Below are 25698 nucleotides of genomic sequence, written 5' to 3'. Positions count from 1 at the left end.
TGGAATGGAGCAAATGGAATGGCATATGGTTATGTGTTTGATACCATTCCACCAATTCCTCTCCAACAACTACCACAAGCCGGTCCTCCCCGATTGTTGTATTTTTGTATTTATTTAACCTTTATTTAACTAGGCAAGTCAGTTAATAACAAATTCTTATTTACAATGAAGGCCAACCAAAAGGCAAAAGGCCTCCTACGGGGTGGGGGCTGGGATTAAAAATACAAATATAAAATAAAAATATAGGACCAAACACACATCACAACAAGAAAGACAACGCTACATAAAGAGAGACCTAAGACAACAACATAGCAAGCCAGCGACACATGACAACACAGCATGGTAGCAGCACAACATGACAACAACATGGTCAATTAAGGTACCATCAACCTCTTGTGGTGTAAACACACTGTCTATCCCTCTTACACACCCCATGCCTTCCCTCCAGCTGACCATCTCTTTTTTACCTTTCTCATGGAACCAACTTTTGTTGATTTGGAATAAAAGTTGGTAATGGAGAAATTAGGTCTGAACTGCCAGTCATGAAATGGTAGACCTCGTCTTTCTTTTCAGTGATCTCACAGAACTATTCCCCTTCTTTACTCTCTCTCTCTGTTCTCAGTCTCTCCCTCTCTTTTTCCACCACAGAAGGTTTGTGGCACCTTAATTATGGAGGATGATTTGAATGGTATCAAATACTTTAAACGCATGGTTTGATGCCGTCACCTCTCTGATTCAGTGGGGTTGGGTTAAATGCGGAACTGACTAAGTACCCCCTTTTCCCTTTCCATTCCATTCGCTCCGTTCCAGCCATTATTATAAGCCGTCCTCCCCTCAGCAGCCTCCACTGATTTCCACAGACTTGTTTATGAAAGTATAATGTTTGATCTCTTCCTCAGCTGCCAACGCCCACCTTTTTCCCGCTCCTTCCCCTCCCCCTTTACCTTCCCGCTTACCGCTGTGAATTCCATTTGATCATAAACGGGGAGGGTTTCCACTGAAGTAGTCAAAGATCTGAAAACAAACCAGTGTCACTTTAGCTATTACCAGTTGACTTTTGCTGTCAACATAGAATGCAAAGGTCAGCAGAAAGGTAATTTAATATTTGCATATCCATCTCAGAGAGAGAGAGAGAGAGAGAGAGAAGTGTGTGTGTGTGTGTGTGTGTGTGAATTTTGAGTGTCTGTGCGTGTGTGTTTTCTGTTGGTGTTATATATTGGAAAGTGTATGTGTGCGTTGGGTGGGACCAGTTCAGACTACAGTGGAAAGGACACGTCCTTTGATGAGTCATGGTAACCTAAGCTTTGAGGAAATAGGAAAACAACAACACGGATGTGAGTGTGTCCATCTATTACTTAGCCCTTCATTTTCTCTCGCTGGTTGGGGATCTTCTTACCGTGACCAATTACATCACCTCATTACACAGTCAGGAAGAGACAGATGGAATGAGTGGGAAGAGGATAAAGAAGTGTGTGTACAGTCTGCGTGTCTTCAGTAAAACAGTGTGTAATGCGGCACACTTTGTCGTTACAGTTCATGTCAGTGTACAGTACCAGTTAAAAGTTTGAAAACACCTACTCATTGAAGGTTTTATTTTTATTTTTTGAAGACATAAACTATGTAATAACACATATGGATTCATGTAGTAACTAAAAAAGTGTTAAACAAATCAAAATATATTTATATTCTTCAAAGTAGCCACCCCTTTTCTTGGTGACAGCTTTGCACACTCTTGGCATTCTCTCAACCAGCTTTATGAGGAATGCTTTTCCAACAGTCTTGAAAGAGTTCCCACATATGCTGAGCACTTGTTGGCTGTTTTTCCTTCACTCTGCGGTACAACTGCTCCCAAACCATCTCAATTAGGTTGAGGTCAGGTGATTGTGGAGGCCAGGTCATCTGATGCAACACTCCATCACTCTCCTTATTGGTCAAATAGCCCTTACACAGCCTGGAGGTGTGTTTTGGGTCATTGTCCTGTTGAAAAACAAATGAGAGTACCACTAAGCGCAAACCAGATGGGCTGGCGTATTGCTGCAGAATCTTGTGGAACCCATGCTGGTTAAGTGTGCCTTGAATTCTAAATAAATCACTGACAGTGTCACCAGCAAAGCACTCCCACACCATCACACGTCCTCCATGCTTCACGGCGGGAACCACACATGCAGAGATCATCCGTTCACCTACCCTGCGTCTCACATACACACGGCGGTTGGAAACAAAAAAATCTCAAATTTGGACTTCTCAGACCAAAGGACAGATTTCCACTGGGCTAATGTCCATTGCTTGTGTTTCTTGGCCTAAGCAAGTCTCTTCTACTAATTGGTGTCCTTTAGTAGCGGCTTCTTTGCAGCAATTCGATCATGAAGGCCTGATTCATGCAGTCTCCTCTGAACAGTTAATGCTGAGATGTGTCTGTTACTTGTACTCTGTGAAGCATTTATTTGGGTTGCAATCTGAGGTGCAGTTAACTCTAATGAACTTATCCATTACAGCATAGACAACTCGCAACTCTGGGTCTTCCTTTCCTGTGGCGGCCCTCATGAGAGCCAGTTTCATCATAGCGCTTGATGGTTTTTGTGAATGCATTTGGAAAAACTTTCAAAGTTCTTGACATTTTCCAGATTGACTGAACTTCCTGTCTTAAAGTAATGATAGACTGTTGTTTCTCTTTTCTTATTTGAGCTGTTCTTGCCATAATATGGACATGGTCTGTTTACCACCCCTGCCTTGTCACAACACAACTGATTGGCTCAAATGCATTAAGAAAAGAAATTCCACAAATTAACTTTTAACAAGGCACACCTGTTAATTTAAATGCATTCCAGGTGACTATCTCATGAAGCTGGTTGAGAGAATGCCAATAGTGTGCAAAGTTGTTATCAAGGCAAAGGGTGGCTTCCTCGAAGAATCTCAAATTTTGATTGAACACTTTTTTGGTTACTACATGATTCCATGTTTTATTTCATAATTTTCATGTCTTCACTATTATTCTACAATGTAGAAAATAGTAAAAAATAAAGAAAAATCCTTGAATGAGTAGGTGTGTCCAAACTTTTGACTGGTACTGTATGTTTGCATGATTGCTGTACAGTTTAACAGTGTGTCAGTGGATTGTGGTATGCGTGTCTACCTCTTAACACAGTATCAGTGTGTAACAGGGCACACTATGTGGTCAAAGTGTGTTCCAGCTCAGGTAAACCGAGAGCTTCCTGTGTCCGTGTCCATGGGAGCGAGCCCTGGATTAGCCCGACTGTTCTCACTTCCGCTCCTCTTTGGTCTGGACTCACCACCACGGGACCTTTAGCACACTCCCTCCTTCAATAAATGTCTGTGAGAAGAAGAGAGAGCGACGAATGAAGGCCACGTGGAGGGGAACCATGGGAACCTATGAGGAAGGTAAGATGGATGTTGACGACAGACAGGATATGGAAGGAGGAGAGAGTGATGAATTGAAAGGGGTTGTTATTGCTATCATTTTCACCATCACCTTTGTAGAGTTGTGCAATATTTTGGTATATCAGAGCTAATTCCACTGAAACATCTACACGCCCATCTATATGTATACTTTATCTGTCTCGCTCTCCTCGTCAAGTATTTCTATAAAGAAGGGGACCAAATTCCTAACTGTTTTCTATGGCTGTTCCAGTATTAATGTAGCACACACTAGCCATCTGAGTATATTTATCTTGCCATTCACAAAACAGCAGCTGGACAGAGGTATGCGTGTAAAAACAACTTAAAAGCATCAATAATATTATTTTAATTCAAACATAAATAAATAAACACCAAACGCCAGGTCCTCTTTGGAATGTAATAATTCCGATTTTTTATGAATGAACGCATTCATAGTTGGCCACGCCTCAAACCCCTCCTCCCCGTTTGGAATACCCTGGCCTCATGCCCGCCTCTTAATTGGCTAGACCGACTGTGGTAGGCGGAGCTGCAACAAAAGCACGGGGGCAATATATAACGGAGCTGCAAAAAGGAATCGATTGAAATGTGCAGGTGTTGATATTCTATGAAGAACACTACACATTAATTTTGGAATTACTGCGCATTGTTTGACAGTTCCCGTTGTGGGGTTTTGTTCGTGGACTAAAACAATAATTATCTTCTTGTGACAGTAGTTATTTTTTATTTCTTCATTTTTTAATTCAATTGTCATTTGACAACATGAGGACGTTAATATTTCCTGTTCTATTTCAAATGACGACTATTGCCTTGGTAAGTGTATGAAATGTTTTTGTACTATTTTGGCCTCAGCCAAGCTTGTGTAAACATTGTAAATAAAAGTTCACGTTTGTGGTCGGTCTCCTGTCAGCACAGTGGCGGGTTGTCAACAGACTGCACCACCGACAAGCGTACTGGTCCTCTGTCTTCAGCGTAATAAGAAATACCATTGGGTCTCTGAATATTGCGTTACTGTGAAGGCACTGTGAATTTGATGTTACAGTTGAGTAAATGCTGTCGTTTTACCTTTTACAGTGAACATTTATGGCCAGATGGGGACACCCCACTACTAAAATCTGTTTCCAGAAAAAAAGTAGGGTACTGTACTCTGTAATGAAAGTGATGTTGACCGCAGTGTCTTCTATACACTAAGATGGAGACAGAAAGGAACAGTGTAGTTATCTGAATCTAATGCATGACATGACAGATGATGTTAACCTGACGCCAGTGCTCATGTTTTACCTGGGTTCCTGAATATCATTGGAATATTGGACCACTACTGCCCTTTAAACCCCAGTGGTACACAAGGACCCAATTAGGGCTCCCAAACCGAGATGAAAAGTGACACATTCAGGTCTGGAAATAGATGGAACCTGCTGTGGAAACAATTTAGACCCCACCACTCAATCTCCCTGGCCCAGGTTGGCATGGCAGCAGAGGGATACTTCGGATAGTCTTATCCTGTAGACAGGCTGTAGACAGGCAGACCCAAAACCTTTTTATCAGGGTTATGGGGGGCTGTGGTATTGGGACTCAGGGAGGGGTTTGCATTGAATTTCTCTTTCATCCTTGCCAAGAGGAAGGTGACCGCGACAGAGAGTGGGAAAGTGTCCCAGGGGGTTGGTGCTGCTGGGTATTTAGTGAATATTTAAGCCAACCACACTTTGAAGATCTTCTGTGCTCTGTGTAGCCTGACTCCACTTGAAACAAACAGTTTCTCATTCTATTAATGTTTAGGCTATGAACAGCCCTCATTGAAATCCCTTTTTCAATCCTCTGTATTGCACCATTCCCTCCAACCTGCCCCCTGTAGGTGAGTGCCGGCTGCCCTGTGATGTGTGAGTGCCCGACTGGCCCCCCCTCCTGTCCCCCGGGGGTCAGCTCTGTACCTGACGGTTGTGGCTGCTGTAAGGTGTGTGCTGCCCAGCTCAACCAGAACTGCCACGACTCACACCCCTGTGACCACCACAAGGGGCTGGAGTGTAACTATGGCAATGACGTGGGCCACACTCATGGCATCTGCAGGGGTATGTAGACAATACAAATGGGGTTGTCAGGGTTCATGAGGGTTGGGTTTAGCCTGGGGTTGTATGGATTCAATGAAAAGTGAATGTTGGCCATCTTTGATATGGATCTGGGGTTTGAAACTGGTGCCATGTTTAGAAGAGAGAGCATCTTCCTGAGCCACACTGCTGAGAGCAGGGGGCAGAATGTATTTATCTAGCTCTGTGTCTTGCCGCATGCGCACACACACAGGGGTATTTTTATGTGTGTTGGGGAGGGGGGGGGGGTCTATATAAAGGAGGGTATTTGAGGGTGTTGTATGGAAGTCCCGCAGAGGGACTGACATTGTAAACAAGTCAAAATTCCTCTCTGGACTAAGAATAGAGGCTCCTTCATAAACTAGGGATAGAGTGTCTGCCTCCTCTGCTGTCATTTCACTTCCTACCTCTCATACACAATTAGTTCTGGACCTTTCTTGTTGATGTGCCCATTCTCTCTCTATTCCTTTTGTCTCTGTTGTTGTCCCTCTCCTCCACTTTGTTCATTACCTCACTCAACTTGAACTCCTTGTGTTTTTAAGCAATACAACCAAAGGCATGGACATAGGCTAGTGATACCTCAGAGCCTTCTACATACAGACATTAAGTCTATCCTTTTTTTTTATCTGTCTCCCCTAACAGCGAAGCTCGAGGGTCGCCCCTGCGAATACAGCGGACGGATCTACCAGAACGGGGAGAATTTCCAGGCTGGCTGCAAGCACCAGTGTACGTGCATTGACGGGGCGGTGGGCTGCGTGCCCCTGTGCCCCAGCCATGTGCCTCTGGCATCGCCATCCTGCCCTGCCCCGCGCATGGTCAAGGTGCCTGGGCAGTGCTGTCTCAGTATCGACTGCCACAAGGGCTCATCCGTTGTACCCCCAGTACAACGGCACCCACTGCCTCCAGCCTACCCGCCTTTCCCCTTCATGCCCTACCCTGCCTACCCCTACAAATCATACTCCAAGCCATACCACTACAAACCCAAGGATACCATGGGAAACGAGCTGGTGGAGGTAGAGAAGAAGTGGGACAAGCTGCGCGGGCACAAGCACCTGGCGGGTAAGAGAGGGCGCCGTGATGTTGCCTTAGAGCGCAGTCTGTTTCCTCCCTGCAGTAAAACACCATGTTCGTGTTTTAGCCCCCGACTCACAAACAGACCCACTGTGCACTCCTAGCCTTTCCCCTGCATCTCCCTGTTTGTGTGCATGTCAGTGTTTGAGTGCGCCATGTTTTCCACTACTTGTGCATCAGAGGCACACACACACCACTCTCTCACAGCATATACCTCTGTCGTCCAGCTTTTCCTTCTCTGTAATCACCCTCCTCTATGCGTCAGTGTTGCCTGTTCTGTGAATGAGGCCAGTGTGCTTACATCTCTCTCTGCCTCTCCCTCTGGTCCTCTCTCCCCCACTCTCTCCTTCCGTCCAGCATGGAGGCAGTGTGTGGTCCAGACCACGAGCTGGTCCCAATGCTCACGCAGCTGTGGGATGGCCGTGTCCTCTCGTGTCACCAATGACAACGCCCAGTGTAAGCTAGTGAAGAAGACGCGTCTGTGCAACATCCGGCCCTGCAGCTCCATGTCCATCCCCATCAAGGTAAAGTGTGTGTGTGTGCGTGTAAAGGGTCTAGAAACCATAAAGTGCAACTGAAGGCAATAAACAACTTCTCTTGTAGTAAACAGCCTATGTGGCATCGATATTAGTCAAACATTTACTCCCGGGGGGGGGGGGGGGGGGGGGGGGCGGCTGACTTTTTTTTTTTTTACGTACAAAAGGGGGCCCTGGAGTAAAAATGGTTGGGAACCCTTGGGCTAGAAGAGTGAGTGACTACTGTTTTTGGCAGAGTGAAAGTACAAACGCTTCCCACATTCTTACACACACGAGACACCCACATCAAAGCACTCCTCCATGACCCAAATCTCATTCTCAGTCGGATTTCCTAATGAGGAGAATTGAAACCGAGGCTAATTCAGGAAGTAGAGCCCACCTTTAAGGAAGGGATTGCAGCGGTCACCATTTTGGTGTGGCAACCATTTAATAGTCCCCCTGCCTTCATACATTGTAGGTACATGTATTTAGGTCAATGCCTGCATCCCAATCTAAACCTTAAGAGACTGTGTGGACAGGGGTGTGCCCACGAGGTCACATCCATATTAATATCATGGTATTAAGTGCCCCTCCCTCTGGCAAGCTCCCCCAGTGTGGGTCTGAGCCCACTCTATTCACAGTACTGTTGCTTGTGGAACAAGTTCAACTGAACTGTGAATGGAAAAAGCATCATTATAAGACCTATAGACCAACAGTACAAGGCACTAAATAGTTGTGACAGTGGAATGTAGAGACTCATATCCTTGAGTTCTGTGGGAGCTAACATGTAGCCACATCCACCATGCTACCAGCCTCTCCCACTCTGCCCAGGTCTCTGTGAGGTGATAATAGGCCCTTGTATGTATGACGCAACGCGCTCTCTATTCTCCCACTCCCTCGCTTTCTCTCGTTTCATGCAACACCCTTAAACGCTCTCCCCCACTACATCTCACCAGAGCAGTGATTCACTGATCAATATGGGTAGTCTGGTTGTTAGGCGCCTGTCTTTGTATGTTCTCTCTGTGTTTTGAGAGTTGTTGGGGCGTTAATGTGACACTATGCCACCTCATAACTGTTGGTGTTGGATGCCCACCCACCCATACTATCACCATGCCCCTCTCTAGCCCTGGTCTTGTTGTTTTGAACTTTCCTTGTGCTGGCATAATAACTGCAGTTGTGGTTCACTGGGATTGTACACTGGGATTGTGACTAAGCCAGGCTCTTTCTCTTCTCCACAGAAAGGGAGGAAGTGCTCCCGTACCCACAAGGCCCCAGAGCCCCTGCGTCTGTCCTATGCTGGCTGCCGCAGCATGCGTCTCTACCGGCCCAACTACTGCGGCGTATGTGTGGACGGCCGCTGCTGCTCGCCCCGACACACACGCACCGCCTCCGTGACCTTTGCCTGCCCTGATGGTGAGCGCTTCGACCACTCCGTCATGTTCGTGCATTCCTGCAAGTGCAGTGATAAGTGCAGTCATCTGAACGAGGCTGCCCTCCCGCCCCAGCAGTGGCTCTACGGAGACACACACAAGTTCACCGACTAGCGTCCCCTTCAAATCCCTCACTCGCTCCCCATCACTTTACCCCCCAGCCAAGCCCCTGTTAGAGAAGTAGTCCTAAGAGTATCTTTGAGTAGATACTAGCCAGATGCAAAGATCCCCCACCACCCTCCTGGAGCATGTTTTGGGAGGCCTGAGTGAAGGAATTTGATTGGTTGATCTGCATTCTGGACAGAGATGAGTGACTAGTGCCGGCCTTAGAGTAGACACCCGGTCCATTGTGGTTCATCAACCGGAATCACCAAAGTGTGTAACTAGATAAACATGGATTTGTCTGGCCACCATTTTGTCACTCCCCATGCACTCCTGTACTCTGGGACTGAACCCGCACTGTGGGGACGATGGAGAAAGGTGGGACACACCCAATGCAGACTCCAACACAGCTGCTGCACACACCCAGTAGACTTGTGGACTTGGGATGGTAAGGTGTTACATTTCATGGTGACTGCCAGCATAGAGTAGGCCTGTCAATGGCAAGCATGTCTGGTTTCAGTGGAAGGAGAATCAGACAAGCAAGAAAACAGAATTACTTATCCAGTAGATTTCCAATACCTGCTATTTAGACACTAAAACACAACGTTTTTGTGGGACAGAAGATGGAGCCTCCACAGAATGCTCTGGAAGGGACATTTGTATGTGTAATATTTATTGTTGTGACAGAGCTGACAGTGGTTGCCAATGAGAGAAGAGATGCTGCTATGTTTGGAGCGGCATGACCGGAGGACCCTGAGAGAGATAAAACAGCTGAGATCTGTCAGCAGAGAGAGGGGAGTTCCAGGAAGTCTGGGACTTGACCCCTGGTCTCACCAGTGTTCACTAATCAAACAGCCACATTACCTGAGCAATAGTGGACGAAGACAAATCCCCAAGGAGAGATGTTATGGTTAGAGACAGACTGGTGCAGAACCTGTTGGCTGAGGCTGTGTGTGTGTGTGATAAGTCATTACACAGTTGGACCAGTCTCCATTTCTTACTCAGCCCTCAAACAGTGAGACATTTAACATAGCGCCAGCGGAACAAGCCTCGGATTCTGGCATTGAGAAGTCGTGTTGCTGATTTGAAGCAAATTACAATCCTGACTGAGGGGTAGAAAGAACCTCAGCCACCCTCTGGTTTGTTATAAAAATAAAAATGCCTGCATATGAAGTAAACATGTAATTTGTAACTAGCGGGCGGGACCGTTTCAGACTCAATCTGGCCTGTCATCTAGCAACTGATCCACAGTACTCTACAAAACTCTTACTCATGTTGCTTTATGTTTGTGGCGTCTAAATCTGCTCTCTGCAATTGAAGGTTGACATGTCGACGATAACATCATGCTCATTAGACTGAAGCAGACATGAGGACACTACAAAGGGATCAGCACTACAGCGGTTAGAAATGTCCGCCTTTGCATGGACATGCGTCAGTCTGTTATAGCACCTCGAAGAGATTAGCATAACAGTTGTCTGAAGTTGGAGGTTAAGATTCTGTATTGGTGAGACATGGACCTCTTTAGAATTGCCAAATTCTCCCCTATTAGGACGGGTTGATAATTAATGCACCATGTTCATGACTTTAGTCTGAGATATACCACTCAGATTAAAGACGTAATTCACATGCTTTTCCCTCTATGAAAAGTATTAGAGGATTCAAGTATTGAAGCCCATATTATATTGTAGTCCATGAGATTTTTAACCTGCCTTGTATAAGTGTTGATTTGTATTTTTCTATGATTCAACTTTGTGTACAACTTCTAGGTTGGGACAGGCTTTCATAGTTGCCGCACACAGCCTGTTAGGTGATTGACTTTGTAAAATAAAAATGGACGTTATCTGATTGGTTAGACACTGCCATCACTCTTATACCTATGTAGATTGTGATTTTAGAAGTCTTTGGTTTTATAACTGGACACTATAGAGCAGCCATACAGATGCATCCTTGTTTGAGTTTGCCATAAGCATGCCAATCCATTTGAGTTAACATATAACCAGTCCATGTATAGCTAGCACTGAGCAAGTCTGGGTTCTGTGATGTGGGCACAGCAGTCACTTAATCGCTATGCTTTATTGAACAAGAGATTGAAAACTTGTCGAGGTAAATATCTGGTTTTGTCCTAACTTTGATTTACTGGCTGAGTTCATGCTGCATTTAATTTTTTTTTATTTTTTTAAGTACGTTTCACGAACACCCTGGATGTTGATGTATTACCTAACAAAACAAGTGCACCCATTTAAAGTTCTGACTTGTAGAGTACAGATACAACCGGAAGTGACTTGTGTGGCAGGTTGGGAAATGGGTTAGCTAAAATGCTTTCCTAAACCGCTACAAATGTCACGCCTGCACTCCTAGCTGTCGGCATTCTGCCTTCTCCCTATAGTTCAGCGTCGCCCAGGACTGGGTCATATGAACTACAATCCCGACGTGGCATTTTACGGTTTAGAAACGTCGGATTGCTTGCGATACAGCTTGCGAAACATATGGCCCTCATCTTTCACCATCGAGAAAGTAATTCGATTAAGATGAGTTTCACAGATCTACACAGCTATGTATGGGTGCCTGTCAAAACTACTGTTCCACATGGTCGGGAACACGCTAGATAATCCGCAGTTACTCACCTGTCAATTGCAAACAAACTAACATGGAGATACCTTTTTTTTAACGCGGTCTGGTGGGAATGCTAACCATTTGTTTTGGAAAATAATTTGGCTTATATTTAAGGTTGCTTCCAAAACCATACCGCAAGCAATGCGTGTTACTGTTCAGACAGTCGGGGCTCTAAACAAGACACCGTCGTCCAATGATTTATGTAATGAAACCGTGGCATGATCAATTGCTATACTCCCTTTAGTCACAACCCTGTGTCATTAAAACTAGCTGGGGAAATATGGTTGTACTATACAGGGATGTGGCCAATTAGCATTAATACGTTTTATTTGATAGATGCGTGTAACCTTTTGATTCCTGTATAAATAAATTGTTCTATTAGGCAGACATGCGATCTGAATGGGGAATTAATGGTCCTATTAAACTAGCAAAAAAAAAAAAAAAGTGACTTGCATAATGTGCACATCATTGTAAGTAACATGTAATCTGTCAAAATTAGACCAGGAACTTTATAAAAAGTTTTAATTTCATTGACCAAACCACAACACAAGTTTAAAACCAGACAACCCCCAATGATACATTCAAATAAAATAAAAACGTATGGTAAACAGTCAAGGAACAGAGCTTTAAAATAAAACAGCGAGGAGGGTTTTTCATCCAAACAAGGACAGAGATTCAGGGTTAGGGGACATTTCTTCAGGGATGGAGGACTCATCTGGACTGCTCAACTAGAAAGAAAAAGTGGTGGGTGAGGAAGGAGAGAAGAGACAATGTTCTGAAGACCATCTCCATAAACAACAGCTGGGCATTCCAGCTTTTCACACAGGTTAATATGTACTGGGTCTCCATTCACTAAGACCTACCCAGTTCAGGACTGAACCCACACTTGTCTTTATGGCACATAAGAAACCTGTGATTCATGCATGTCTCAGTGGACTAATCCACTGGAGGCCACAGGGATGGCACAGGCCACAGGGATGGCACAGTCCAAGGGGATTGTGGCGAAGCGGCACAGAATGCGCTTTCCCGACAATTCATTGTGTGAATCATTTGCCCTTTGTTAGTGTCTCAATTCCCCATCACAAGTAGTACATTTCCTGTTGATTCACAATTTCTAATCTACAATGTTTACCATAATTTCTGTTAATGTATTTACTATTACAGTCTTGTTCTCATTGTCAGTGCGCACAACCTAGGCTACACTTGTGAGAAACAACTTTACCTGTATTTAATTCCATTTACTAGTTGTCAATTTAGTAATTGTTGTTTAAAGCACTCCTGTCAATGTGGAATATAGAAGTAGGCATAAGGCTACCTGGCCTGCTTGCAAATGTAGACCTATAAAAATAAGCCCATTTGGAGATACGATTGCATTTCTGATTGGCGTAACTCACCACTAATGACTTGGAGCTTTAAAAGTAACTTGTCACCTCAAACAGCAAGTAAACAGTCTGTTAACATACATTGAGAATGACAATAGTTACGCAATGTAGTTAAACTACTGAGTGAAAGGGAAAACTATGCTCTGATCTAGTGGAAATGGCAAAAATAAGCCTTCCTGATTACTTCGTATCCCTTTCGCAAATAGCCTACAGTGGCTTCTGTTCAGAGCTCACTGGTGCAGCAAAACAGGGGCCCAGAATATTTTATATCATGTTACAAGTTTGCTAGCGCACACGTTGTGCTGGTCCCAATTGATAATGTTTTGAGTTTGTTGCAGACAGGCCATGCGTAGCCAATGTGATTTATAGGGTATTTTTAAAAATCAGGATAATTTCTATCTGCAGGCTGCAATGTTTCCATTTGTTGGCTTTTTTTACATAGTTGGCAATAGAAGTGACTTATGTATATAATTTATTACCACTATTCCATAAAAAGTGCATAGGAAACCCTCAACTGGCACACAAAATCGGTAGAAATTGACTAAATTGGCATTCCACGTGAAAAAAAGTTGCCGACCCCTGGTGTAACATTAGTGGCAATTTCAGGAGCATAACGGCAGAATCTGTGAAGGCCAGCAGGAGGATGGTCAGGTACTGGATCACACCTGTTGTATTCGGCGCACGTGACAAATAAACTTTGATTTTTCTTCAAAATCGGTCCCTTGGACCGAATTCATCAATCAAGGTCACTGTTTAGTAAGGAACTCCACACCTGGTTGTTAAGGTCTTAATTGAAAGGAGAAACCAAAACCCAGCAGACACTAGGCCCTCCAAGGAATGAGTGACACCCCTGGCTTAAAGCATCAGACAACCTATTTGGAAAGGGGATTTTTTTGGGGAAAAAAATAACTAAAATATCAACCAACAGGGCCTCCCGGGTGGCGCAGTAGTGTAAGGCACTGCATCGCAGTGCTAGCTGTGCCACCAGAGACCCTGGGTTCAAGCCCAGGCTCTGTCGCAGCCGGCCGCGACCGGGAGGTCCATGGGCCTACGCACAATTGGCCTAGCGTCGTCCGGGTTAGTGAGGGTTTGGCTGGCAGGGATATCCTTGTCTCATCGCGTACTAGCAACTCCTGTGGAGGGCCGGGCACAGTGCGCGCTAACCAGATCGCCAGGTGCACGGTGTTTCCTCCGACACATTGGTGTGGCTGGCTTCCGGGTTGGATGCGCGCTGTGTTAAGCAGTGCGGCTTGGTTGTGTTGTGTTTCGTAGGATGCATGGCTTTCGATCTTAGTCTCTCCCGAGCCCGTACGGGAGTTGTAGCGATGAGACAAGATAGGAACTACTAACAATTGGATACTACGAAATTGGGGAGAAATATTTATTTTTTAATTTATAAATCGACCAAAGAACAGATGACTTGAGCGGCAAAGATTTTTGTGCAGGTCAGCCCTACGTGGCAGTCCAATTCTCTAGTCACCACCATTAATTACTCAGTGAGTTACTATACCAGGCAATTACAGTGCCTTGCGAAAGTATTCGGCCCCCTTGAACTTTGCGACCTTTTGCCACATTTCAGGCTTCAAACATAAAGATATAAAATTTTATTTTTTTGTGAAGAATCAACAACAAGTGGGACACAATCATGAAGTGGAACGACATTTATTGGATATTTCAAACTTTTTTAACAAATCAAAAACTGAAAAATTGGGCGTGCAAAATTATTCAGCCCCTTTACTTTCAGTGCAGAAACTCTCTCCAGAAGTTCAGTGAGGATCTCTGAATGATCCAATGTTGACCTAAATGACTATTGATGATAAATACAATCCACCTGTGTGTAATCAAGTCTCCGTATAAATGCAACTGCACTGTGATAGTCTCAGAGGTCCGTTAAAAGCGCAGAGAGCATCATGAAGAACAAGGAACACACCAGGCAGGTCCGAGATACTGTTGTGAAGAAGTTTAAAGCCGGATTTGGATACAAAAAGATTTCCCAAGCTTTAAACATTCCAAGGAGCACTGTGCAAGCGATAATATTGAAATGGAAGGTGTATCAGACCACTGCAAATCTACCAAGACCTGGCCGTCCCTCTAAACTTTCAGCTCACACAAGGAGAAGACTGATCAGAGATGCAGCCAAGAGGCCCATGATCACTCTGGATGAACTGCAGAGATCTACAGCTGAGGTGGGAGACTCTGTCCATAGGACAACAATCAGTCGTATATTGCACAAATCTGGCCTTTATGGAAGAGTGGCAAGAAGAAAGCCATTTCTTAAAGATATCCATAAAAAGGTGTCGTTTAAAGTTTGCCACAAGCCACCTGGGAGACACACCAAACATGTGGAAGAAGGTGCTCTGGTCAGATGAAACCAAAATTGAACTTTTTGGCAACAATGCAAAACGTTATGTTTGGCGTAAAAGCAACACAGCTGAACACACCATCCCCACTGTCAAACATGGTGGTGGCAGCATCATGGTTTGGGCCTGCTTTTCTTCAGCAGGGACAGGGAAGATGGTTAAAATTGATGGGAAGATGGATGGAGCCAAATACAGGACCATTCTGGAAGAAAACCTGATGGAGTCTGCAAAAGACCTGAGACTGGGACGGAGATTTGTCTTCCAACAAGACAATGATCCAAAACATAAAGCAAAATCTACAATGGAATGGTTCAAAAATAAACATATCCAGGTGTTAGAATGGCCAAGTCAAAGTCCAGACCTGAATCCAATCGAGAATCTGTGGAAAGAACTGAAAACTGCTGTTCACAAATGCTCTCCATCCAACCTCACTGAGCTCGAGCTGTTTTGCAAGGAGGAATGGGGAAAAAATGTCAGTCTCTCGATGTGCAAAACTGATAGAAACATACCCCAAGCGACTTACAGCTGTAATCGCAGCAAAAGGTGGCGCTACAAAGTATTAACTTAAGGGGGCTGAATAATTTTGCACGCCCAATTTCAGTTTTTGATTTGTTAAAAAAGTTTGAAATATCCAATAAATGTCGTCCCACTTGTTGTTGATTCTTTGACGTTTGTTATGATAGCCAAGTCCATTTTAGACCCTCTTCACTACATTCACCCCCTTTTAACATTGAATTAAACAATTACCAGCAGACAGTGACAGAAAGACTTAACTATGACTCATCTTATAAGAATAACAAGTAATGTCAGTTTGAATGGAGAAACCTCCGTGGGAGGCTGCATGTATAAGGATGGAGAGAGCCTTACTGTAAGTGGAAATGTCGATCTCTTCTGGCAGCTCAGCCACATTGACCTCAAAGCGGTCCTGCACGTCATTCAAAGTCTTGGCATCGGTCTCGTCTGACACAAAGGTCACAGCCAGACCCTTGGTTCCAAACCGCCCAGCACGGGCCACCTGAGGGGCAAGAGTGTCAGATGGGAGTGACAACTCAAAGAATATATGAGCCTTTAGAGGGAGATCTACAGAGGCCAATGACAAGTTGATGAAAATTTGGAAATACCATTCACTGCCAGAAGACAGGTGTTTGAGGCGCCATCAGTTATGTGACTCACCCTGTGTAAGTATGTGTCTGAGTCCTCAGGCATGTCGTAATTGAAGACAATATTGACCCGCTCAATATCCATCCCTCGGCCAAACAGGTTGGTGGCCACCAAGATCCGCCTTTGGAAGTCCTTGAACTGCTGGTACCGGGACAGCCTGGGGATAGACAGCCAGAGAGGATTAACACAGCTGCTATAGGTATTACTAGATGTAGAGGCTGCCCTTTGAAGGAAACTGTGCTGAGTTAAATGAGGCTTTCAGCTGCATAAAAAGTCAGCATTTGGGGCTCTATTTAATTGGAGATGTGTGAGAGAAAGGCGTGCATGTAAGCAACAGAGACAGACCTCTCCTCCTGAGCCATGCCTCTGTGGATGGCAATGGCAGGGAAGTTCTGTTCCACCAGTAGCTGAGAAAGCGCCACACAGCGCTGCACTGACTTGACAAAGATCACCACCTAGAGGTACACAGGTGACATTACAGCACAAACATGACTTCTTACAGGGATAAAAATGATACAATTTGTGTGGGTTTACCTGGTTGAACTCTAGCACATCAAGCAGGTCAAAGAGCTTGCGGTTCTTCTCGCTGTCCTTCAGCTTGCAGTAGTACTGCTGCAGACCGTGCAGCGTCAGCTTGGTTTCATCATCTACAAACACCTCCATGGGCTACAGGAGACAGAGCATGTCACTTCAGAACCACAGAAATCTATATGAAGTCAATGCAAAGACTGTTTGTAAAACAGCATTTGGAGTCCCATAACCGCATGAAGTGGCAGTGCTACCCCCTGCACTCACATCCTGCATGAACTTGCGGCAGACCGGTCGAATCTCCTTGCTGAGGGTGGCGCTGAACATCATGCACTGCTTCTCATGTGGCGTTAGCCTGAAGATGTCCTGTACGTCACGCCTCATGTCTGAAACATGAGAGAAATGGGAACATGGATAAAACAGCCAAGTCTCAAACTACCCCCCAGAACAGCCAAGTACCCAGACATCCATTATGCGCAGTCTACATGTTATAACAGATTTCCACAGGGGTAAACCCTTGTTCACACATTACATACAATTGCTAGAATTCATATTTCGGGGGGGGGAGGGGGAAAATAACAAAAATGGGTTGAATTAAAAGTTTAGTGAAAAGGGAGCATTTCCAAAAAGGACAGGAATAATAAGCAGGACTCACCCAACTGCTCCAGCATCTTGTCACACTCATCCAGGACAAAGTGCTTGACGTTCTTTAGGTTGAGGGTCTTGTTGCGGATGAGGGCCAGGATTCGGCCAGGGGTTCCCACCACAATGTGAGGGCAGTTCTTCTTCAGCACATCCTCATCCTTCTTGATAGACAGGCCCCCAAAGAACACGGCTGCCTTGACTGTGGGCATGTACTTGGAGAAGCGCTCGTACTCTTTGCTGATCTGGAAGGCCAGCTCTCGTGTGTGGCACATTACAAGAACTGACACCTAGAGGAAAGAGTATTTGATGCTAATAGATCACTTGCAAGTTATGCATTACAAATATTTGAAACTTGATATTCCAGAGGCATTTTCAGAATGCAGACACTGACCTGTCCATCCACAGGCTCGATCTGCTGTAGTGTGGCAAGAACAAACACTGCCGTCTTGCCCATACCAGACTTAGCCTGGCACAGGATGTCCATGCCCAGGATGGCCTGAGGGATGCACTCATGTTGAACTGGAAAACAATGAGACATTTGGTCAGTACACCATCTTTATCCAAACAAAAAAGCCATCGTTTACCATAACACACCTTGGAGAACACATGCATTGTAATTGACAAGAAAGTCCATCAACACCCAATGACCATGGACACTCAGCCATCTATACCCCTATACATGCACGCCATTGTATCCAGACATGCCGTGCAGCAATTCATGACCTCCATTTATGTCACTCCCAGCACTCATCCACCCATTGCACTCACCTTCAGACGGATGCTCAAAGCCACAGTCGACAATCGCACGGAGCAGCTCTGGTTTGAGCAGGAAGTCTCTGAAGCCAGAGCTGTGGATGGAGACATAGGAGCCCTTCACCTCCTTCTTGCCTGCTGGGGCAGTGGTCTCTGGGACTCCTTGGGGCTCCTCGTCCTCTTCATAGTCCAGCAGCTCATTCTCAGCGTCATTCTCAGCCATTCTGACTACAGAAATAATTTTTAGAAGGGGGGGGGGGGGGGGGGGGACATAATGGCTGGTCACACTAGTTGTCACCATTTGCTTTTGACTAAAGATTGTTGTCCCCCCCAGACCATATATATATTTTTTAATAAAGAGATGTATTCAATCAGGAGATTTAATGGCTAACAGACTAACATCGCCACTATCTAACTACTTACAATGGAAATAAGCAATACTCTTTGGTAACGTTAGTCTACATCAGAGCCCTCTATAAAGTTAACATTCAGTAACGCCAAACCCTTATAATGTTTAAATAAATCATGACGTTGACAGTTGCAGGAAACGTCTCAAACTAGCTAAGGCATTACTATCCAGTTAAGTTATTAAGTAGTTGGCTAACGTTAGTTGCAAACTATCCACGTTCAACAGCAAAATAAACAGCTCGATTTGATATTACAAACAAAACCAGGGGCCATGGTTGCTAGCAAGCAATTTGCAATAAATGGTAAGCAACTAAAAGGTTTCGTCAACAAGGGTTGGGATTGGCTAGCTCCGTAGCTTGTTTACGAGTAAAATCAGAGATATCTCTGGTAACGTAACATCCGTATAGCAATGCAAACGTTACATCCGTATAGTAACGCAAACAATGTCATGAATCGACTCTGCCTTTGCCCCACACAGCTCAGGCCAACCTAGTTAGCTAAATTACTAGCAGTTCTGGTAGCTAACGTTAAGTAATAAAACTAGCAATGTAGCGAGCTATCGAACTAAGCCGACTATTGTCCAAATTACACAACATGTTCATTCACACGTGGCTAACTCCAATGCTTTGCACGACTTGGACCGGTTTTGGTTAGCTTACGTTAGTCCTAGCCTAGCTAGCAAAATAGCCTTCGTTATTCCCAGATGCCTTGCTCAGAACTAACACTGCTTACAATGAATTTGCCAAAATAATGCTTATCTGAAAACCATCAAAAGTTGTTGGTAATTTCTAATACAACTACGAGAACCAGAATATTCCAAAAAAGGACACAAATAAGCAATATTAGCTACCGTCTTACCTTACAACGATGTTACAATTCAACCTCCGAAAAATGCTTCTCAAAACCACATGGAGAGGAGGCCTCAGTTTATACCACAGGCCACAACTTCCGCCTCCACTAAATACAGCAATATCATTGGTTTGTTTTACGTGTCAGTTTGACGAAACTACTTCTAATCGTATCACGATTGGCCAAGTCAAGCTGTCAATCATCACTGACGATAGATGTTTCATAACTAACCAAGATAGCCCACAGACTGTCGTTTCCAATGGGAAATAGTGGGCAAGAGCCAAGCCGCTCAGTAGACAATGGACCTGATCGGACAGCTCAGAGCCTCAAGCACAAACTAGCGAGATCCTTTTAGCCTCTTCTAGCACGCATCTGCATATTTCCGTTAGGGAACGCCTACTCTGTGAAGTGCGCGTGTGCAATAGCTCGATTCGCCTTTGCTTCTAAACAACGCGTTTTAAAAAAAACTTGTGGCAAACAAATGGCAAAGTCTACTAATCTTAAATCCGCCTGTTGTCTTTCATTAACATTTTTGATTGCGTTTTCTATTTTGTAATCTAATACCTCATAAAAACGTATTGAGCAGAAGTAAATTAAGCCATGAAAACAAATATAATTTTACATATATCATAAATGATCGCGTTTTATGAATATTATGATATAATGTTGAATCTCATTCAAAAACATTATGGAACATGATCCAGGAAGTAGGCGGGACTTTCATAGTTTATTACATTAATTCCGTCAATAAGTTTGACCATGATGGTCTTGTGTACAGTAGAACACACACACTTAATTTACATTTCAATAAAATGTATTTGTCCCGCAATGATTCATTGGAATGTGTTTTGTATTACGTTGTAGGTGTTATAACATAGTCCAAATCAGCACCAATAAGGGCATGCATGGACTGTAATTAATATAATTAGTCGTACAAAAAAAGGTGAACAAGTTTTCATCATTTCGATAGTCACAATAAAGTGCTAATGTTCTGAACAAGCAAACTATTGTATTAGTTTCACGTCAGTATTAGCTTCACAAAAGGTTGCACCCAATGCTAGTAAGATTAATTTGATTTTTTTAAAGATTAAATATGTGCAAAACAACTAGGAATAAATGTTAATGTTAATCTTATTGGTCGTTTAAATCCTTAATTTTATTTTTTTTAAGATTAAATATGTGCAAAACAAGTAGGAATAAATGTTAATGTTAATCTTATTGGTCGTTTAAATCCTTTCCGTCTGTCCAATTTCTGTTTTTCCACATGTACAGTTTAGGCCTTTAAACTTCATAAGCTCATTGAAGTTCAGGGTATTGTCCTCCTCAGACAAACAAGTCCCAGAAAGCCCAGAGTTTCAGTAAGCCTGTGGAGGGATCCCTGAGCTCCGCAGTGGAGATAATAACAATCGTTTCATGTCTATTTCTAATCCAGTGTAGCAGGACAAGCATTCATCCAGTCTTATGTAGACTCCTTCAAAATACTGTTTTTACTTTGAAATTAAATTAATAGAGGACTCTCAAAGTGGAAGCAAAGACTTCAGTTTTTCCAAAGGGTTACATATATGGATGTTATATAAACTGTACAGGGGCATAAGGTATCAAACATTTCACTGCAGCAAAGTCTATGAACTTTCATGTAAAAACTTTCATGTGGATGTGTCAGCGCTGCAGTGATGTACCCCACAAACTCAACAAGTGATAGAAAAGAGTGGTCAATAAGAAAAATAGGTGGTAAAAAATAAAATGTCAGAAATAAAATAAGCATAAAAAAATATATGGATTGTCCAAAACAATACAAACACTACAAGATGTTGAATGTATTCTATGACAGGTTAGACAATATTCATCTCCAGTTCTATATCCGTGATTCCAGAGCGGAGGAGAAACTCCACTGGGTAGCCGAGAAGTAGGGGAAGCTATCTGAGTCTGGACGGGAGTGTGATTCTAAGGATTTGCCGGTATGAGAGCCAGGCTGGGTTAGGAACTCCTTCACATGTCGTGGCAGTGCATGGAGCAGCCAGTCCTCCACCAGCAGACCTTCTCCATGCAGTCCTGAACAGCAGACCAGCTCCATGGGCAGCTCCTCCAGACTGTTGCTGCGGAGGTCCAGGCGGGACAGGTGACTCACGTTGCTCAGCCCTGGAGGCAGGGAACCCAAGGAGTTGTGGGATACATTCAGGCTCCGCAGCTCCAAACAGCGACTGAAGAGCTCTGGAGGCAGACTCTCCAGCCTGTTCCCACTCAGGTCCAGCTCGGTGAGAAATGTCAGCGCCCCTACCTCTGCTGGCAGCTCATCCAGCAGGTTGCCAGCCAGTAGGAGGCGACGTATGTGGTGGAGGGTGAAGAGGGCCGGGGGAAGGCTCTGGAACTGGTTGTACCCCAGGTCCAGGAGCTCCAGAGCACGCAGTACACCAACACTAGCCGGTAGCGCCAGAACACGGTTATGGGCCAGCCTGAGGCAGGAGAGGCGGCGGAGGTGTGCCAGCCCTAGAAGCTCCTCCAGGGTGCGCAGGCTGTTGTGCTGCAGGTCCAGGGTGCGCAGGCTGGTGAGGGCCAGCAGAGCAGAGGGCAGGCGCTCCAGGTGGCAGTCCTGCAGCTGCAACTCGGTTAGGCCGGGCCACACGCCGCAGGCCCGTCAGCACCAGCAGCCTGGAGCCCTCGTTGTGGATCTCCAGCCTCACCAGGCTCCCTGCCAACTCCCCCAGCTCCCCGGGCACACGCTGCAGCATGCCCCTCAGGACCAGCAACCGGAGATGACGGAGCTGCCTGAGGCTTCCCAGGGCCCAGCCACGACCCACCCGCCCTCGCAGCCCAGCCGGCCAGAAAGGTGCAACTCCTGCAGGCCGCGGAGAGAGTAGACCCAGCCAGGGATCTCTGCAGCCTGGGTGAAGGTGAGGTGCAGGGCCTCCAGACGCTCCTGCAGAACCACCAGGGAACCAGGCTGCATGGCTGCAGTACAGTGGTACAAATGAAGCTCCCTGTTGCGACATATAAAACAATTGAAGCCCCTTGTCTAGAACACACCAAACCAAACACTTCTATAAAGTGTATATTGCATGTAGATTATTTCAATATTTGGTGGCTTCATTGTTGGCTATATGGCTCACCTGAGTGAGGTCATGTAGGCCACCTGTGCGGGGAGCTTGGCGTCCGTGATGAGCTCCAGCTTGAGCACTACCAGCTGGCTGAGGGTGAAGAGGGCGGGGGGCAGGCGCGGCAGGGCCACCAGCTGCAGCAGGGGCCGTCCCTCTGGGTCGACCGTGGTCATGGAGCGCAGCCTCTCGGCACCCCAGCGCCTCTCTAGGCTCTCCTCCAGCAGGCGTGTCTCGCTGACAGGTGACAGGAAGACGGAAAGGCACTGGGCCAGTAGGGGGTCGTACTGGTCAGCCATGTGTAACAGGAAGGCCAGGTCATTACATAAGTCAGGGACATCCCTCATGGAGCCCAGCTCCCTCAGTTTGTTAAAGGAGTATTGACACAGGGAGCTGAGGGGTGCGCAACCACAAACAGAGCACTGTATAGTTAACAACAAAAGTACTAAGAGTATAATATGCTGCAGACAGTAGTGGAAAAAGTACCAAATTGTCATACTTGAGTAAAAGTACCTTAATAGAAAATACCTTAATAGAAAATGAATCAAGTAAAAGTGAAAGTCACCCAGAAAAATACTACTTAAGTAAAAGTCTAAAAGTATTTGGTTTTAAATATACTTAAGTATCAATAGTAAAAGTATATACGTATAATTTCACAGTCTTTATATTAAGCAAACCAGACAGCATGATTTTCTAGTTTTTTTCATTTATGGATAGCCAGGGGCACAGTCCAACACTCAGACTTAATTTACTAATGAAGCATTTTGGGTTTAGTGAGTCCGCCAGACCAGGTGCAGTACGGATGACCAGGGATGTTCTTTTGAGAATTGCATGAATTGGACTGTTTTCCTATCATACTAAGCATTCGAATGTAACAAGTACTTTTGGGTGTCAAGAGTAAAAATTACATTATTTTCCTTAAGAATGTAGAGAAGTAAAAGTAAATAAAAAATATAAATAGTAAATTAAAGTAAACTACTTAAGTAGTACTTTAAAGTATTTTTGATTAAGTACTTTATACCACTGGCTGCAGAGCAAAGCAAATTAAAATAGATGGGAAAATAAAATGCAAATTACAGTCACAACACTCATAAACATTTTGCCACTAATCTGCAATCCAGACCTGTGGAGGATCCAGCTGAGGGTGTAGATGCTCAGCAGGCCAAAGAGCCCCACCAGGCTGACGTAGGCCAGCAGCAACTTGTGGAGGACCGAGGCCAGGGCATGGGTACACTCAAAGGCACTGTAGCCAGTCAGGGCGTGGGCCTGGGGTAGGCAGGTGTGGGTGAATGAGATGGAGCTCATCAGAGGGGTGGTGTAGCCCACTATCAGCACCACCAGCAGCAGCTTGAACACTGTCTGGGCCAAGTACACCTACAGCAGGAGAGAGGAGAAAACAGGGATATTGAATGTGAAGGTGTGTTATGGTAAACAGATACATCAAAAAAGAGTTCAGACACGTTCAGTAAATGACCCCTGACCTTGTAGATGACTTCAGAGTTCTCACAGTGAGAGCGGAAGCGACGCACCCTCTCGAACAGTGCCCTGGCCTGCTCCCCGTCACTCCGGTCCAAACTGGCAACCCGCCGTGAACCATCCAGCACCACAGGGGATTTGGAAGCCGGGACATGGGCCCGGGACAGAGACATGGTGGACTGGGAGGAGGTCCGGGAGAGAGTGGAGGGGCAGGGCGAGGGAGGGGCGGCAGTGGACGCGCTATCAGATCTCACCAGCAGGGGGTTGTCTGTGCCCGAGTCCAGGCTGGACTGGCGGTTGCGGGATACGGAGAGTGAAGACAGGAAAGTAGGAGGAGGCATTTGGAGATCCTGGGGGCCTGTCTCCTCCCCTCCCTCCTCCTGGCGGGCGGCATGGGACAGGGCGCGGGAGGTCCAGGGAGACTCACAGCACTTGGCCAGGATGGTCAGGAAGTGCTCTATGCGGGCGGAGGTGAGGGGGAAGTGGAACCAGAAGCAACCACTGGCCAATAGCACCAGGGACTGGAGTAGAGCCACATAGGGGAAGAAGCGGGAGTACCAAGGCAGGGCCTCGTGGTAGCACACCTGGCTAATGTAGACATACTGCTGGTAGTCCAGGTGGGTGCGTCTGCCCCTAGCAGGGGTCCAAGGGCTGGCTGGTAGGGGGGATGGTTTGGTGGGGGGCCTGTTAGGGGGGTGGGGTTGAGGTACGATACCACTGCTGGATGAGGTGTTCTGGTTAGTGGGGGTGGTAGTGAGGTCCAGGGGGAGACACACCACCCTGTCTCGAGATAGCAACAGGGTGCCTGACAACACAGATACCATGAGCATCAACACCACCAGGTAATCCATGAAGACCTCCCACCAGGGCTTCAGCAGCTTGGAGGTGCCCTGACGCTCACTCAGAGAGGCCATCTCTGACAGGCTGAACATGGCTTATGCTGGGTAAAGAACTGACTAACAAAATGGTGGAATAGTGATTCTGCTGTCACCAACTCCAATGCTTATTGTGCCAGGATCCAGACCTGAAAGAAATCAGTTGCAGCCCTCCAGTGGGACCAGACCCGACATTTAAAAAACACTGGTGTAGGAGATTTGACTGTTGGGAAAGAGACAAGATAATCCGAAAAGGAAGTGAGAGAAAAAAGTGCACTTTATAGGAGACAGACTATTTACAAGACTGGCCTCCAGTTCAATCCATTACGTTTTTCCCCAACCAACAAGTCTTGTGGTTTAGAACTGTTACAGAGAGCTTTGTTAAACAAAGTTAAAAGTGGTTACCCGACCCCGCTGAAAGATAATATGATTCAAAACTACTTGTTTAATATAGTTTAAGGTAATAGGGTAATATGTGACATGTCGTTGACTGTAGATTTAACTGAATGAGAGGACGTTTCTGGCTCCTGGTTGTCTTCTTCATCCCCCCTGACACACACTGCCATATATTAGGCAGTAGTCTAGTCAGTATACCAGTGTGCCCTGGTTATGACAGGCAGGGCCATATATTAGGCAGTAGTCTAGTCAGTATACCAGTGTGCCCTGGTTATGACAGGCAGGGTACGCTACAGAATATTGGAAGTGTCATTCGTATTGTGTTACACATTTATGTGAGTTTGACATTGGAATGCAATATTTCAGTAGCCAATATTTAGGCTAAGATTTGCATTTAAAGTTAATCAGTTACTGAAACAGATGCCTTAATTATTCTCAAGAGTTGTTAAATAACACAATGCAAAAATAATAAAACTTACCTGCAACCACAGCACGTTTGTCAGACAGCTTTTTCTTTCACAAAAACGTTTTCTTGTCTGTATGCTGC

At 45.3% G+C, this 25698-nt stretch overlaps 2 protein-coding genes and 1 pseudogene across 2 annotated transcripts; 1 reads left to right on the top strand and 2 right to left on the bottom strand.

Moving 5' to 3' along the window:
* The first annotated feature begins 3950 nt into the window (after positions 1–3950).
* Positions 3951–10458, top strand: LOC139364892 (CCN family member 1-like). The gene is made up of 5 exons (XM_071102096.1): positions 3951–4227; positions 5267–5480; positions 6138–6554; positions 6924–7090; positions 8320–10458. The coding sequence occupies exons 1-5, from the start codon at positions 4177–4179 to the stop codon at positions 8623–8625; spliced, it is 1155 nt and encodes a 384-aa protein (XP_070958197.1). The 5' UTR covers positions 3951–4176; the 3' UTR covers positions 8626–10458.
* A 1271-nt stretch (positions 10459–11729) lies between these two features.
* LOC139364902 (ATP-dependent RNA helicase DDX39A-like) lies at positions 11730–19757 on the bottom strand. The gene is made up of 10 exons (XM_071102121.1): positions 19322–19757; positions 18071–18283; positions 17694–17821; positions 17313–17589; positions 16925–17043; positions 16664–16795; positions 16475–16584; positions 16142–16286; positions 15836–15983; positions 11730–11954 (listed from the first exon to the last, which is right to left on the bottom strand). The coding sequence occupies exons 2-10, from the start codon at positions 18276–18278 to the stop codon at positions 11938–11940; spliced, it is 1284 nt and encodes a 427-aa protein (XP_070958222.1). The 5' UTR covers positions 18279–18283; positions 19322–19757; the 3' UTR covers positions 11730–11937.
* Positions 19758–21167: 1410 nt separating this feature from the next.
* LOC139423986 (volume-regulated anion channel subunit LRRC8D-like) lies at positions 21168–24812 on the bottom strand (annotated as a pseudogene).
* Between the last annotated feature and the right edge of the window lie 886 nt (positions 24813–25698).

This window comes from Oncorhynchus clarkii, chromosome 13 (assembly GCF_045791955.1).
Source record: "Oncorhynchus clarkii lewisi isolate Uvic-CL-2024 chromosome 13, UVic_Ocla_1.0, whole genome shotgun sequence".
In the NCBI taxonomy this organism is placed as follows: domain Eukaryota; kingdom Metazoa; phylum Chordata; class Actinopteri; order Salmoniformes; family Salmonidae; genus Oncorhynchus; species Oncorhynchus clarkii.
This window is presented reverse-complemented; position numbering and strand designations above follow the sequence as displayed.

What these genes read in the sequence shown, in the direction of transcription:
- LOC139364892 (XM_071102096.1), top strand. Translation starts at nt 4,177, where the DNA reads ATGAGGACGTTAATATTTCCTGTTCTATTTCAAATGACGACTATTGCC. An exon ending in CGGGCACAAGCACCTGGCGG is followed by an intron (nt 6,555 to 6,923) that starts GTAAGAGAGGGC and finishes CCTTCCGTCCAG; the next exon opens with CATGGAGGCAGTGTGTGGTC. An exon ending in CCATGTCCATCCCCATCAAG is followed by an intron (nt 7,091 to 8,319) that starts GTAAAGTGTGTG and finishes TCTTCTCCACAG; the next exon opens with AAAGGGAGGAAGTGCTCCCG.
- LOC139364902 (XM_071102121.1), bottom strand. Translation starts at nt 18,278, where the DNA reads ATGGCTGAGAATGACGCTGAGAATGAGCTGCTGGACTATGAAGAGGAC. An exon ending in CAAGATGCTGGAGCAGTTGG is followed by an intron (nt 17,044 to 17,312) that starts GTGAGTCCTGCT and finishes CTCATGTTTCAG; the next exon opens with ACATGAGGCGTGACGTACAG. An exon ending in GCCGCAAGTTCATGCAGGAT is followed by an intron (nt 16,796 to 16,924) that starts GTGAGTGCAGGG and finishes TGTCTCCTGTAG; the next exon opens with CCCATGGAGGTGTTTGTAGA.